The sequence below is a fragment of the Pholcus phalangioides genome, unplaced genomic scaffold (genome assembly GCF_987345545.1).
Source record: "Pholcus phalangioides strain wild (caught in Gottingen) unplaced genomic scaffold, Ppha-v1.0 ptg000007l_1, whole genome shotgun sequence".
Lineage (NCBI taxonomy): Eukaryota > Metazoa > Arthropoda > Arachnida > Araneae > Pholcidae > Pholcus > Pholcus phalangioides.
In genome coordinates, this window is record NW_028301600.1 from 43,414,603 (window position 1) to 43,430,810 (window position 16,208).

The 16,208-nt window shown below is 34.6% G+C and overlaps 2 protein-coding genes across 3 annotated transcripts in view; one reads left to right on the forward strand and one right to left on the reverse strand.

Moving 5' to 3' along the window:
• The window catches only part of iav (transient receptor potential cation channel subfamily V iav), a 29,281-nt gene extending 25,848 nt beyond the window's left edge, over positions 1-3,433 (forward strand). The window contains exons 15-16 of the mRNA XM_089233904.1: positions 2,124-2,531; positions 3,422-3,433. Of these exons, the coding sequence (XP_089090030.1) occupies positions 2,124-2,531; positions 3,422-3,433 (420 nt within the window). The remainder of the gene's footprint in view (positions 1-2,123; positions 2,532-3,421) is intronic.
• On the reverse strand, positions 139-11,586 carry LOC149085326 (ADP-ribosylation factor-like protein 8). 2 transcript variants are annotated; one of them, XM_089233282.1, is made up of 5 exons: positions 11,207-11,586; positions 10,076-10,431; positions 5,630-5,801; positions 5,317-5,476; positions 139-4,438 (listed from the first exon to the last, which is right to left on the reverse strand). In XM_089233282.1, exons 3-4 carry the CDS (start codon positions 5,707-5,709, stop codon positions 5,326-5,328), a joined length of 231 nt encoding a protein of 76 aa, XP_089089408.1. In that variant the 5' UTR covers positions 5,710-5,801; positions 10,076-10,431; positions 11,207-11,586; the 3' UTR covers positions 139-4,438; positions 5,317-5,325. The 2 variants fall into 2 exon arrangements, with proteins under 2 accessions (XP_089089408.1, XP_089089409.1); XM_089233283.1 differs by having other exon boundaries at positions 10,173-10,431; positions 11,207-11,585.
• Between the last annotated feature and the right edge of the window lie 4,622 nt (positions 11,587-16,208).

Here is a 16,208-nt window from a genome sequence, read left to right on the forward strand (position 1 = left end):
AAGATTTCTGTTTTTAAGTTTTGTTGTGCAGCAAAATTGAAAATTTTTTTTTAGAATTATTACCAAGTTAGATTGTGAGCAATTACAGCAAAAAAAAAAAAGAATAACTTCAAAAAATTTATTTATTCATGTGTCAATATAGATGAAAGCACATTCATATTATATATATCACATTTAAGAAAATTATATTACACATGCTTCTATGAATAGAGAACTATTACACAATTGCTTTTGAAACCTGAAGATTCTGTAGGCACTAAATATTGAGTAGCTTTTACAAGAATTCAAAGGAAAACAATCCACAACATACCTATAAAACAAATTCTGATAGAAATGAAGCTTGTGCATGGATTCATTTGAATATTCTGCAACTACAGTGGAACCTCAATGATTCATTCATTTAAACTAAAATCTCTTTTGGGCCACTCCAATGACATTCAGGGAAGTTTCCAGCTCCTTGCAGCAGTAAGTCACAGAATGGCACTTGTCAATAAAATATATATACTTTGATACTAGTATTTACATTTGTAATCACTGGTTTGGTGTATTAGAAGCTCTATGGATTTTCTTGCTAAGTCATGGTCAAAGTTTACAGGTTTCTGGGCATTGAACAATTTTTTAAATTCATAAACATTCTTAAAGCTGATATGTTCTTTTACAAACATATTCTTACAAACATTGAGATGATATAGGGTTTCCAAATTCCCGACATTTTCAAGCCCTCTGGAATCGGGAAATCGAATTTCCCGAGAATTCCCGAAATCACTCATTTATACAACTCCTTCTGTTTATACGACGTTTTTTTCGGTCCCGCTTACTCCATATATACTTTTTAAACTTCAAATATTTCATTTATGCACCACACAACGTCAATTACGTGATGTTTTCACGACATGAACGCCAAATTTTCTAATTCATTAATAATATATTATCATTATATTTATATAATTATTAGAGTCCGGAAGTTCAGGCAAAATGCCTTTTTGCCTATTTTCAAGCTTTTCTGAAAAAATGTCTTTTTTCACCTTTTTCTGCCATAAATGCCTATTTTTACATAGTTTTTAATTTATTGGTGCATTTCAGAGGCCATAATATGCAAATTTGGATATTTTGAGCATGGAGAACAAAAGAAATGCTTTTTAAAAAATTTTCCCAACTATCAGTATCAATTATCATCAGAAAGTCTCCACCCTCACCCCTAGTCCTTCCAGCCCCATTTAAATACGAATACATCATCTGAGAGATAGGGAACTTGGTGTTGCCATGCATTAACTTCGCTTTGACCGGATGATATTAGATGTGAATAATTTTGTTTCAGATGAACGCAGCCCACTTTTAGAAAAAAGCGGAGGAAAATTAGAAATTTGTTTCTCCACATGCTTCATGTTATATGTCTTGCTCAGGCATTGGATGACATTGTGTGTGTATAATTGACCTATGATTGTCCTAAGAGGTTATCAGTTGATGTCATGACTCTCACAAGAAGAGGTAGAAGACGACAGGGCTGGGGGACCCATGTGGTTTTGATTTTGTTTTTTACACCATAAATGCACTGCAAACAACCATAGCCATTTATTTATTTATTTTTTGGTATTTGATTAAATTGATCAGAGTTGCTCTTAGGGGTATGAAACAAATGTGACCATGCAGGGCCCCATTCTTGGAGGCCCCTGCATACGTATGAGGGAATTAAAAAAAAAAATTTTTTTTACAACAATAGAACAAGGTAGCTATGTATCAACTATAGAAATGATAGTGATTGTTCCAAATAATACATCAAATAAATGAGAATTATTCATAACTCAAAGGCACAGCATTTTCTCTTGGGCCCTTTGTCTGGTAATGGTGGCCCTGACATTGACCCGAGGGACCTCAAATACTTTATTTTGGGCTTGAAATCAATTTAACTTGGATAATAATGCAGTTGTTATAAACCACAATTAAAACGGTAGATGGATTAAGTGCAACAAATTTTTCAGCTGGGTTTTGGGGACCCCCTTAATACCTGAGTTTTTAGTTATATTTCCTTCCTTCCAAAAATTATAAATGCCTTTTTGCCTGCATATTTTGACCATTTTTAGTGCCTAAACTTCCGGGCTATATTTATGTATCTTCTTTTTTAGCATGTTGGAAAACGGACTGTACAGGAGCTACGGAAAGCAAATGGAAGTGCAGCTGAAGTCAGAAGAAAATACAAGTTATTTCAACCAAAACAAACAAGAACACAGGTAAAAGTACCCAAAGAAAACATACAAACATCCATGGAATGTAATGTTGATAAAATTAACACTGCAAGTGAGAAAAAATATGTAACAAAAAAGACTGTGATGAAAACCAACTTCAACGGATTTGAAGGTCTTCTTTCTAAGGTTACCTCAGCTTCAGGTATCACTGATAGAGAAAGCTGTTCTGTAAAGGCAATGAATCAGCAAGATCCAATGACTGTTCATGTATGTGAGCTAGCACCACCTGAAATAATGAACACCTTGCAACTGCCACCACCTGCTTATGATGCATGTGCAGCAAACATGGTAAAAACATGTCAAAGCAATAAAGATTTTTATTCAAACATAACAGATAATTTTGGTACAGAAAGAAAGGAAAATTTGCCTATGTTTTTAGAGGTTAAGTCACTCAATCAGGTTCTTGGCAATGAATATACTCCTAATAATGATTTCCTTGAGAGTGATGCCAAGAAAAAAAAATATTATGAAGAAATCATAAAGACAGATATGCGTAAAATAAAACAAAAAAAATTGAAGAAAAAACATAGAAAAACTTCCAAACGAAAATCTATCAATCCGGATGTGAATAAGAGAAACTCAAGGGAATCATCTGATGAGCAAAGTATTTGTGTCAATGTGGAAGCAAAAGTTATCAGTCGGCAAAAGAAATCAAAATATGATATGAGAAACTCACGCTGCAAAATTGACCATGCTGACAGCACTGGAACTGAAAATGAACTAGATAATTTAGCTGTAATGGCTAGACAAAAAAAGTTGGAATAGCCAAAGAAAAGCACAAATGAAGTGCATCTGAAAAACAAGATCCGAATAATATTAAATGCAACATCATAAGATTACAGAAAAGAGAAGTTATTATTATATTATATCAAATATGAAATAAAAACTTTATTCAAAATTTGAATAAACAGTTTAATATGAAAACACTAGAAGGGCCAACATTTTATTCTACCTAGAAGGACCAATACCGGTCAAAATGACCAAAGATAGATTTTCACAAGTTTTTTTAATGTTTAAATATAGATTTGAGAGTAGGTGAACAATAGAATAAAAAAAAAATCTGAGTTTCCCAAATAAATTTTATAATAAAATTTTATTTTCAACCTATTCACTCCAGAGGCACACATGTGTACCTATTTTTGAACTGTTTCAAATGGTTTTTAATGATTATTTTTCAGGTTCAGACTTGAGGTATGTATGAATAAAAGTATCTAATTAAGTTTATTATTTTTTTCTTTTTAAAGGCCATTTTGACACACAATAAACACAAATCAATCTAAAGAAAATTATATTTTAATGGTCAGTTTTGAAGAGGATAATACCTACCCAAATGCTGCATCAACTGATAAAAAGAAAATTAACATTCTAAACATTATAATTGCAATTGTATTCGAACATCACACTTTCTACACTATTCAATACCTTTGTTACATTATGAACACATTTTTCACATACATATTTTTTACACATTGAAAACTTATCTCTTGTTTTGTTATTGCATAGTGGAACCAGATATTGCTGGCGTATGCTGTTGTTGTTTGCAAAATTCTGATTTCTAAAAAAATATAGGTCTCTAAGCTTTATAGCTAATTTCAACACGAAAGAAATTAATTTTTTTCAGTTTAAATTTATTTCCTAAAAATCAACCAAGCATTTTTTTTGAGGCTATGTTGAATGTTGTGTGAGGGCGCGGTAGCCCGGTCGCCCCAGATCAAAAACAGTCAAAATGGCCAGTGTGGTCCCTCTAGTGTTAAATTAATGCAAGTAACTATTTCTGCTCTTGTGCAAGATTTTTCAAGGATGAATAAATACTTTCTCAAACACTAAGATCTACTGATAAAAAGTATAATTTTTTTTTGGTTATATTCAACCATTGATGGAAACATGTTTAAAAAAAAAAATCAACAAAATGTCTAGATATAATGTTTCTCAAGAATCTCCTTTTGCAGAATGATTCAATACAATTTAAAAAAAAGTTGTTCTTTTGAAAAGATGAGAATATATATTATGCTGGGTTTTTGATATTGATAAACAAATTCATCAAAAAACAAGTTTTATAAAAAAAAATTTCAAAAACACTTTAGAGTTAAAATATAGCATCAATGTTTGTTTAAGTGATATACTTGCCTATGTTGTCTTTCTCTTTGCAGGAGATATAGTAACAAATTTCCCTATCTAAGATTGCTTCGAGATTCCTAAATGAAGGAAATTTAGCATTCTTTGTTCTTCAGATATAAAAGTGACATACAAATTAGAATTGAAATGCAAATTGAGATATTTCTGATGTGATTTGGATTTTTTTACTTCTCCCCACTCTTAACTTACGATCAAACCATTCTGCTGGTTACCTGATGCCAGGGGGTAGGGAGCACAGCAAAATTAATTTTGCACCTTCTGACAAAAATCCTAGTTACAGCCCTATTCCTTACAATTCTTAATGATAACAAAAAATAATATGAAATAGTCAGAAAAGATTGAGAATTTATTAGTTTTTAAAAATGCAGAAGTTATAAGGCAGGCAGTAAAGCAAATGTTTGCTAATAGTTCAGATATTATCTGCTTTAGAGAAAAAATTGTAAATAAATCTGGCAATTCATTTGGATAGAATAAAACAAAGTTTTTTTCCTTGCCTATGGAAAATTTATTAGTTTTGTGTTTGTTTGCAGAAATCTGCTACTGAAGCATACGTACAAAATGTTGCAGCAAGCACATGGTGAAGATGTTTCAAAGCAATTAGCACTACTTCGGTAATTAAGGGAAAAACACGATTCATTTCCAAAGCTCTTGCTAATGCAGTTAGCAATATTATGAACTCAGCTGCTGCCATTTTCAATCACCAAGTAACAGTGGATAGAGTTGCACAATAACGAATGCATTGCCATAAGGAAGATGTAATATCTTTGCTAGTCCAATTGCTGTTATTTGAAAATCTTCATGAACAACAGCTGTTTATCATGATGCCATTTGCTGTGCCAACAGAAACACTCAAATCACTTTGCTTTGAAAAAAAAAAAAAAACATGCCCATTCTCGAAGTGTTTGAATAAGTGCTTATAATAACAAATTAAACTTACATCTGTGTGCTAAATAATTCCACTCTCATCCAAGGAACTTGGCAAATCTTTCTTGTTCCCTAAAACTGAAATACCAGCCAATTGAGGTTTGTCTAGCAAATTATGAAGTTTGTTTCTTGAAGCTTCAACTTTTTCCAAGTCTGCAGCATCAACTATGTACCTAAAATGAAAAAAATATCAATATTTATGCTTTATAGCATAAATCTAGCTATCATTGGCATTGTTATTCAAATCCAAAAAATAATACACTTACATCAAAATTTCATTGCTTACTTTTAATTTGAAGAACTTAGAAAACAAATAATATACTCACACTATAGCATTTACTCCCTTGCAATAGTGTTCCCGCAAATCTATGTTGGCCACCAATGTCCTAAAGCTTGATGGTAACATTGCCTCAAGTCACCTTTTTCATGTTGAATCTCACTGTTGGTATCATGTCCTCACAAAACTTACCAGTTGTTGGTATCACAAAACTGGCCAGACTATATAAAGCAAATTTTTCTTTTATGGCAACATTTTGAATAAGAACATTAATAATAGTAAGAACCCAAATTACAAATTAGATCTATGTAGGCTAAGCCTATTATTTATACAGGCGGAATGAGAAGGATTTAAACACATTTTACTAAAATATTTTTAAGATTTTCTAAAATAATAAAAAGACACTATTTCTGGAAAAAGTTCTGCACTTCCAAAAATTGCCTGATAACATCAGGGGTCGTTCAAGTAGTACATCAGCAAATTTTTAGATATTTTTGACACCCCCTCCTAGTCAGCAAAAGCCAGCAAAACTCTGACCTCCTCCCCCCTTGTCACAAAATTTCCTCAGCACTGAACCCGAAATCCCATCTTCCCAAACACCCTCCTAACGCATATTGGTGGGATCAGAAACGTACTCAGGAGAGGGGGGCCATAAGGGGCTCATGAGCCTCACCCCAGATGAAATTTTTTTCTTCTTTAATGCAAAAGTTAAAAAAAAAAAATTAAAATTTCGAAATACCTTTAGATATTATAATCAATTTCTGTTAATTTCAATGCTATTTGTACGGTAAGAACTCAAAATTTCTGTTTAAGAAATTCATTGCGACCCACCGTTTAAGCCATATATGGTAAACAATTGATCCGCAGCCCAAATGTGGTCCTGAAGGTTATCTGATGTGAATTGCCCCTTCAAACCTAATTTTGTAAAAATGAACTAAGCAGCACATTTCCAGAGCATTTAAGTGGCCTGTGGCAAATTTTCAGATCACTGAATTAGGCCTTAAAGATCACTTAAGTAACCCATGACACAGTTCAGGAACACTTAAATGATTCATGGCACATTTAGAGATTCCTTGAGTGACATGTGGCACAGTTTTAGAGCACTTAAGTGCCCCCAGTGCGGTTCTACATCACTCAAGTTGCCCGTGGAAAATTCGCAGATTACTTAAGCGATCCGTGACATAATAACGGATCACTGGAGTGATACATAGCACAGTTCCAGAGCACTTAAGCAGCCTGGACACATTTCCAGAGCACTTAAGGAGCCCGGACACATTTCCAGAGCACTTAAGGAGCCAGGACACATTGCCAGAGCACTTGAAGGATCAGTGAAACATTTAGAGATCACTAAAGTGGCTCTGTAGGGGACTTATCAATAGGGAGAATGTTAGTTGAGGTGCCCAATAACTATCGAAAGGTTTTTCCGTTTTTGACTCACCGAATGAGATGCCATTAAGAATATTTCATAAAGGATGGTTGATGACGTAAGCATCATTCAAACCCTCCCTACCTCTCCCCCCCCCCCTTGTCATCAAAAATCAGCAAATCGGATCGGAAAAATCCTCCCATCGATGCTGACGTAATACTTGAATGAATGACCCCAAAATAAACACTATAATCTTTGCTTCAGGGGGGGGGGGGGGGTTAGAACCCCAACCCCCCCCTTTGCGTACGCCAATGTTCGTGGCACAGTTCCAGAGCACTTAAGCGGCCCGGACACATTTCCAGAGCACTTGGAGGATCCGTGAAACATTTAGAGATCACGAAAGTGGCTCTGTAGGGGACTTATCAATAGGGAGAATGTTAGTTGAGGTGCCCAATAACTACTGAAAGGATTTTTTTCGTTTTTGGCGCACCGAATAAGATGCCATTAAGAATATTTCATATTTTCATAAAGGATGGTTGATGACGTAAGCATTATCCAAATCCACTTCCCCGTGTCATCAAATCAGAAACCCCCTTCCCCCATCGATGCTGACGTAATACTTGAATGACCCTCAAAAACTGGTCAGAAATGTTGCATTTTATGTACACGTCACACTCTCGAAAGATTTTCTGATCATCTGATCCAATGATGCGTAAATCATAATCAAAAATAGAATGTACTAATATTTAAATACTAAAACTACACCTGAAGGCGGAGCTTGTTGCTGCTATGAGGTGATAAAGTTAAGGAACAAAATAAAGAAAGCCACACGAGTTCAGGACTGGCTACATTTCTGCATGAATCGTGAAACCTTTGCTATGGATAGTACCAATCATACACTACAATGATGCCCTTTCTTTCTTTCTTTTGCAAAACGTAAATTTTAAAACAAATTACTAAGTCATCGAAAGAAACAATCAAGCCTACTTTTGGATTTTTTAAATTATGCTCAGCTCCTAAAAAAATTTGGTAGCATCTAATTTAGTCAGTCGAGCCCTGCTGTCTAATATGGCTAGCCATCATTATCATTACAGTGGTGATATAATACCAGAGATTCGAAAAGCGTGAAGAATGGATATATACAGTAGACTCTCGGTAACTCGACACCCCAAAAGTATCGAGAAACATGTCGACTTAAGCGGATGTCGAGTTAGCGGGGTTTCACTCTAAATTTTTGTCCGATCGTTTTTGTGTATGTAATTATATACATTCTAACAATGGTATTAAATAAAATACTAATTCTCATTAATTTTAATTCGGGGTTGTTTCAAAATAGAATCAAAACGTATAAAAAATTTACCTCATGAAAAATAATCAAGTATATGTGCTTGTTTTTCTTTCCGAAGAGAAAAAAAAATTTCTACACTATTCAGTTTATACCGCGATTGTTCGGCTTTTTCCTGACTGCGTAGGAAGTGACGCATCACTCTAGAGCAGCGATTCTCAATTTTTTTTGACTCGCGGAGCCCCGTAGGCCAATTTTTTAATTATTCATCGATGTTGGTGATTTATTTTCACTATTTAAAAATATTTATAATTGTTTTTTTTTTTAAATTTTACTGTTGTTTTCATTTTCCTCGAGCTTCCGCGGAGCCCCTGGGCAGCGCACAAGGAGCCCCAAGGGCTCCGCGGAGCACCGGTTGAGAACCGCTGCTCTAGAGTTTTCAGTGCATCATGGAGGAGAGTGCAGATAATTTTGCATCTGAACTTTCTGCGATTTTATTTTTTCGAAACATGAAGCACTTTTTTGGGTGATTGATTCTAGAATATCGTCGTCTACTAAAAGTCCTGAAGTGACAAGATCAACCAATACTCACAAATGTATTGTCGATACAATCACCCATAGTGTTATTTATGCTTTCTTCACACTTAATCTGGAAGGAATCTTCGGAGAAATAATCGTTCTCCAAAGACTCGGAACAAAAACCAACATGACGGAAGCAGTTCCGAATCGTGGCACTCGTGACTAAATTCCATGCGGAATCAATCATTTCAACTGCATCTAAAACAAATTTTTGCGTCCCTTCCAACATCCACAAATTCACAAATTTTTTGTCTGTAATTTTCTGTAAAAAGTTTTCATACTTAGATTAAATTAATTAAATTCCTAATTTCCTTGATTGAGATTTTTGCGAAATCGTTTGCTTTCTCTTGAATTATTGGTCCTGATAATGGGATTGAGGGATATGAACCACAAAATAGTTGCTTCCTTTACATCGCTAAAGTGTCAATGCTGAAAAAAGATTTCTCTCATTTTTAGCAAATGTTGAAATGGGTTCCGTGCAACTCCATAATCTTCGGCGAGTTCACTCTGAGATTTTCCCGATTCTAGTTTTTTGAAAATTTCAACTTTTGATTTTAAAGTTAAAGTATGAAGTTCGCATGGAGCCATTGCATTCAAAACAACTCCAGTTGAGCCATAGCATTCACGGCCGTCAATACTAACAATGATAACCAAATGACATATTCAGCGTCTAAACAGGCTTTAGCACTTTTTCTTTTATTCCTTTTCCAAGAAATCGTAAAACCAAGTTCCGCCAAAAACATTCTCCGCAACAGACAATATCAAAACTCACAATAGATAAGATTTTTATCTACCACACTTTAGGGATCATCCACACTTTTTTTGACCCTGAAAAGCATGAAAGACCTGTCCTTTCAAACCTGAAACGCCACTAAAATGATAGGTCAGCCAAGAGGCTTCAAACATTCATTCTTCACATGCATGCCCCCCCCCCCCCGAACCCATAGCACAAAAAAAGGTCCCATCATATAGAACAAAGAATTATCTAAGTACCCACGGACAAACGTCAAAAAATTCTTAGAATGGTAAAACACGGGAAATTGTAAAAACCAGTCGTAGTAAAGGGACAAAAGTCGTAGTCGACTTAAGCGGAGTTAAGCCAAACATGTGTCGAGTTAAAGAGGTTTCCCTACATTGAAATTAGTATTTGTGCCGACCAAGGGAATAATAGATGTCGAGTTATCCGGATAGTCGAGTTATGCACGTGTCGAGTTACCGAGAGTCTACTGTATATTGGACCTTTTCTTTTCAACATTAGTGCTCACCACGGTTGCTACAAATTGTCCTCAAACAATTTCCGAGTTCTTGTGTTTCCTGGATGGAATTGCGGGTTACAAAACAAACAACAAATTAGCTGCTCACCAGAATCTATTTGGTTTCAATACATCAAAGAGAGAGATCTCTTGAATCTTGTAAGGTGGAAGGCTGTGGCAATGCAAACACAACTGCTTAGTGGAAAAGAAAAAGAGGAAAACCACACATATTTATTATTCTCTGAGGAACCTAAGCATCCATAGTGTGAACCCAGCTTTAGGATAGCTTAAACCAGAGGTCTTCAACCTTTCTCAAGTCCCAAGCACCAATGAAAGAAACTCCTCATGGCAACTTCGACAATGTTTACCTGAAATAGACAGATAGATTTATTTGCACAACAGCACAGATGAATACAGAACTCCAGAGATTATTACTTGACATTCATGTTATAAATACAGTCAAATACCATTTTAACGAATACCGTTATAGTGAAAATCTTGTTTTAACGAACACTAATCCCCCAGATAAGTTTACATAGGAACAATGCAAAAATCTGGAATTCCTTTATAACAAAATTTCGTTATAACAAAGAGATTTCTCCGGTCTCTTGGAGTTTGTTATAATGGGATTTGACTGTATAATATTAACAAAATCATTCATTAGGCAATGACAGATAATCTGAATAATTGTAATCCTTGAATCTAATTTCCCCATACTTTTTTTGTCCTATTACTCCCACCTCTATCCACGGACAATTCTTATCATTTTAACTCCGAGTTGGCAATTCTTTTCTTCGGTGAGGAAAAATATTCAAAAGCATAACAAGAAGCCACCAAGAGCAAATGGCAAATTTTATAATAGATGTGTGTTCAATTTACAAACGGTTCCTAGATTTAATATAAAAACATAATTATTAATCTTACAAAAACATCAATATTTACTGGTTTCGCTCTTCAGTACAATGTAACAGATGCGATACAATTTTAACACACACACAGTATACTACCTATCGCCTTACTCACAGAATATTCACACATATTTTATTGTAAAGCATTGAACAAAACTTTAGAACAAATATTTAAAAGCTACAACATTGTATCAGCTGAATTCTCTTGAGGAAAAATATATGAAGATATTCTTACTGAAATAACATTTACGAACGGTCTTTCCCGAATATTATAATCCGACCAAAGTGAGCCATTTCCTCCTTCCAAAAGAGGCTATTTATCTAATCCAGAAAGCGATTAATTAACACCAACATATTTTTAATTGTTTAAAATAATTGTTGGAAGGAGAACCGAATAACACTTCTTATATTATACAGGGCTTTATGCCCTCGGGCCATCCCTTGTTTGAGGAAAAATATTCCAAAAGCGTAGGACATGTCATATGAAAAATATACTAGCAGAAAGCAACCTTAAACACGGAAAAAGTAGATATTCAAACATTTTTTCATCGTCTCTCTTCTTAAGAAAGATAGAGGGAGAAAAAAACCACAACACACAAAAACCAGTCATACAAACGCAGATGGAGATGCTATATGCATGGCCCCCACATAGGGGGGGGGGGGCTGACAAGGCTCTAGCCCTGGGGCCCGGGACGATTATCATCATTTTTTGCTTTTTTCACGTTATAAATTAGCTACAGAAGGGGGCCCGTTAAAAGTCTGACCGAGGGGCCCGCAAAACGTCCCAGCCTAGGGGCCTCGCTACAGGATGTGGGGGCCATGGCTATATGAGATGAAGGAGAAGTCTTCGGGCTTAAAAGACGATGCTGAGCCGCTTTTAAATGATATAATGACATGGAGTTCCTGGATGAGTATGTGTGAAAACAAAACTGGACCAAACAACCCGCAGTGAACAAGCCACCACTAAAAGACAGAAAAAGAAACAAAAGCACAAACAAGAAAAAAAAACTTTACCAGAAACGTTGACTATGGGTGACAAAATTCTCAAAGCAATTGATAATAATCTCAGGTTTGCCTGAACAGAATTCAGACCAACAACTAACTGGTGGGGAAAGAGAATTAAAGGTCGAAAAACGTACATGAGAGAATCTGATACAAGAAAACAAAAAGTGAGAGGATGTTTCAGGTACATTACATTGTAGACATAGAGGGTTAGCCACTTTCCTAATACGATGGACGTAATCATTCAAGGGGGGCTCTATTGCACATGAGTTTGTAAAAAATACATTCCAAACTTCTATTCGAAAAGAGAGAGGAGAAGTTCTGGCAGCAGTTATATATATATATATATAAAATATATAAATATTCGTAATGCTCTTTTTTATCTCTATTCCTGAGTTTAGCTCCTTCTATATATATATATATATATATATATATATATATATATATATATATATATATATATATATATATAATATATAATATATAATATATATATATATATAGAAGGAGCTAAACTCAGGAATAGAGATAAAAAAGAGCATTACGAATATTTTCCTTGAACGCATTTCCGGGACACATATTTCGCAAAGGCACCGCTAATCCACGATTACACGATTTTTTTCGTATTTTTTGCCACAGAGCCAATCACGTTGCTTCAGCTTCTACGATAATTTGCGTAACTTTACGAGATCTTCATTTTCGTATCTGATCGCGGAACAGTGGTGCAAACAAGGTAGACATTTCCACTTATATTCCGCGAGGCATTTCAAATGTGCAATCGCGCCATTTTCAATAAAAAACGATTTTATTTTTTAAACCAACAAATTTATGCATTGAAAGCAAACTTAAATATTCAGACAGTTAAAGGAAGATAACGACTTCAAATTTCTTAAAATGTGATAGAAAATCCTTGTAAATTTTAGTAAAAAATTTCTCCAATTTATCAATGCATTTTTCGATAGAAAATAGATGAAAAATAAACCGATAAATTATAGTATGAAAAAATATATCGAGCATGTTAATAATCGCAAACAACTATGAAATATTTAAACATCTGTTTAAATATCAGAACTTCAGAAGAGTAAAGATATGCTAAAAGGAATTACATTTTTTAGAGCATTATTGGTCTTGATAATTTTTTCTTATAACATTTAATTGCTGTATTATATACCAAAGTTTTAAGATTCGGCAAAATATAAATACATTAAATTCGGTACAAACCGAAATATTCAAACAGCTAAAGGGGCAGATCACGAAAATCTTTTCAAATTTTAGTAAAATATTTCTCCTATTGATCAATGCATTTTTCGATAGCAAATCGACTAAAAATAAACAGAAAAATTATTGTATAAATAAATAAATAAATAAATATATATATTACGCACGTTAATTAGTCGTAAACAGCTATAAAATATTTAAAAATCGGAACTTAGGAAAAGAAAAGACACTAAAAGGCAACTACGTTTTTCAAAACATTATTGGTGTTAATTTCTTCTGCATGCTTTTGTTATAATATTTAACTGATTTACAGTACTTGTATTTTAAGAGTCCGCAAAATATATTGTAAAATGTATTGCATCAGCAAAAAGAATTAAAATGATTAAATCATTTTCTGACGAGGAGTTAAAAAAAATGGATAATTAATATAATAATAATAACCTGGATTTGAACGTTGGTCTGTAGGTTCGCAGTTCGATACGCTTTCACCTACACTAACTTGGTTGACGGAAAGGGTTCTAATACTGTTTATCACCAAAAGCATATACTTTTAGTGAATTTTTTTTTTTTTTCGAAATTTGTTACCACTCATCACTCGCTACCAATTAACCACGGAATTTTAATCCTTCCCTTACGCGAATTAAAATAAAGAATGTTTGTTTGGCATAACAGCGTGTTAATATTTCAGAATACATTCCAGTGATTACATAACGAAGCCACCTTGCGACCGAAAGTATAACAGATCGTACGATATTAAAGTAGTGGGAATTATCGTAAACCAAGAAGAGACGTGATTGGCTGAAATCGTGTAATCGCGGAATAGCAGTGCATTTGCGAAATTAGCTGGCGGGAGTAAAGTGAATATGTCTTTTTTTCACATAAAAGCTAGAGGGTAGTAGATCAACAGTGGAAGAAGCTACAATTCAAACATGGTTGTCAATTGTCTCATTAATGGCGATACCCGAATGGCCTGGAACCCAAATTAATGATATGGTATTTACCAATGAGCTAGTATGAACAAGTTGAGCATACAAGAATAGAGAAATTATCAAGAGCCATAATATATATGACTGATTTCGAGTCCGTAAAGATGAATATTGGAGCATTTGAAGGTTGAAGGAAGGTTCTGAGTCCTAAGGTAATACCCCAGTAGCACAACGATATAGTACAATATCTGGACCATATCGTTATATATCGAAATGTCAGAGGAATATCAGATGTCATAACTATGATATAGAACGATCCTGTCCTATATGATGCAAATTATTTATGATATTAATTGATCAAGTCTTTAATTTTTCAGTCGAATATGTATTTGTTTCCACGTGAATAATCTTTACTTTGAAGGACAACTTGTGGGACAATAAATTATTTTAATATAGTTTGAAATACATAGATCTATGACAAAGACCCTGACAAAGATCTATATCAGATTCTCGATATATATCCTGAACATGACATAGATCGATATCTTGAACATGACATAGATCGATATCTTGAACATGACAGATCTATATCGTGAACCTGGCAAAGATATATATATCAGATACACAATATGCTGATATATTAACATATCGCAAGCCTTCAAATAAAAATTTGGAGAAAAAAAAATTTAAAGTCGAGTGTACAATTTTTTGTTTGAATGGAAATGAAAAACGTTTGAATGAATAATTGTTCATATGAAATTTTGATTTTAATTGGTCTAATTATGTCTATGTATCAAAATCATTTCATCAGTTATAATTGAATCCTTACTGTGTATGTTTTACATCGTAGATGTTGGTATTTTAGGAGGAGCAAGAACATATCCACCGTAACTTAAATTGCCACTTTATAATTGCACATAATTTTTAATTTAGAAAAACTTGCTCTTGTTTCTGTTGTATATGTATGTGTTTTTCTTAATCTGGTACTCCAACACAATAAACATACGTTCCTCCATGGAATATATATCACTTCCGGAATTTCTTTCACTATACGCTAATAGCGGTCACGTTTCAACGGCGAAATCTTCGACGATCGTTCTCGGCATCTGAGCTCTCTTTATAGGGATCTGTAATGCTGCCTGCGGCGCCATCTATCAGCGCAATTTGTAACTAAAATTGTGAGGTTTCTGTATCGGATTCTTACGGTTTTTTTAATAAACATACCACTGGTTTCATGCCTCTATCTATCACTGTTTCCGAGTTATTTGTTTTAAACGTTAGGGGTCCTTCGTGAAACACCCGGTAGAATCCTTGAAAAAGTTGGAACACTGGGGCCTTACCATCCCCCCATGCTTATAAAAGGATATCCGACAGAAACTGACGTGTCTAGCGCTCGCATTTACTATAGGCATCGATTGTGGGAGCGCATGCGCATTAGAGACAAATTAAAACAAAAGTTCGAGAATTGTTATATTTAATTAGAAACACAGCAAACAGCAACTGTTGAGCAGTTGGTACGACGAGGACGTAGAGTCGAAAGGTTCGAAACGCTATTTTACCTTACATCTTCAATTTTTTTTTTGAATGATTATATATATATATTTATTTTTTTATTTTTCACTTGCACTCAAAGCGTCGTCCCGTCCTTCCTGGCAGTGTGTGGGGTCACGATGATTTTGGTGCGGAGGATGGCGTATCAACCACCACCCCACACACGTTTGATTACTCTTCGCGTAATAAAATGCAAGTATTTGATGCTTTGTGATTGTATTGTAATTATGTTTCTCAAAAATAAATAAAAAATGAATTTTTCACAAACGCAACGCTATCACGAATGTAAAGTACCGTAATCCGAATATCAGTCAGTGGTTCCCTTTACTTCTTGAACAAACACATCGTATTCCCTCCGTGTATTCGGAGGAAGACCCAAAGAATTATCCGAAGAAGTAAATAGAGGGAGGGGGGGGGACGCAGAGTTTCGGGTGTGTGGGATTCGAACCATGAACCACTCGGTTGCCTTTGATTCTGCGTCGGCGTCGCACCAACTGCTCAACAGTTGTCACTAGCCGACAGGGCCGCCTTTAGAGCATC

What these genes read in the sequence shown, in the direction of transcription:
- LOC149085326 (XM_089233282.1), bottom strand. Translation starts at nt 5,709, where the DNA reads ATGTTACCATCAAGCTTTAGGACATTGGTGGCCAACATAGATTTGCGG. An exon ending in AAGGGAGTAAATGCTATAGT is followed by an intron (nt 5,477 to 5,629) that starts GTGAGTATATTA and finishes TTTTCATTTTAG; the next exon opens with GTACATAGTTGATGCTGCAG.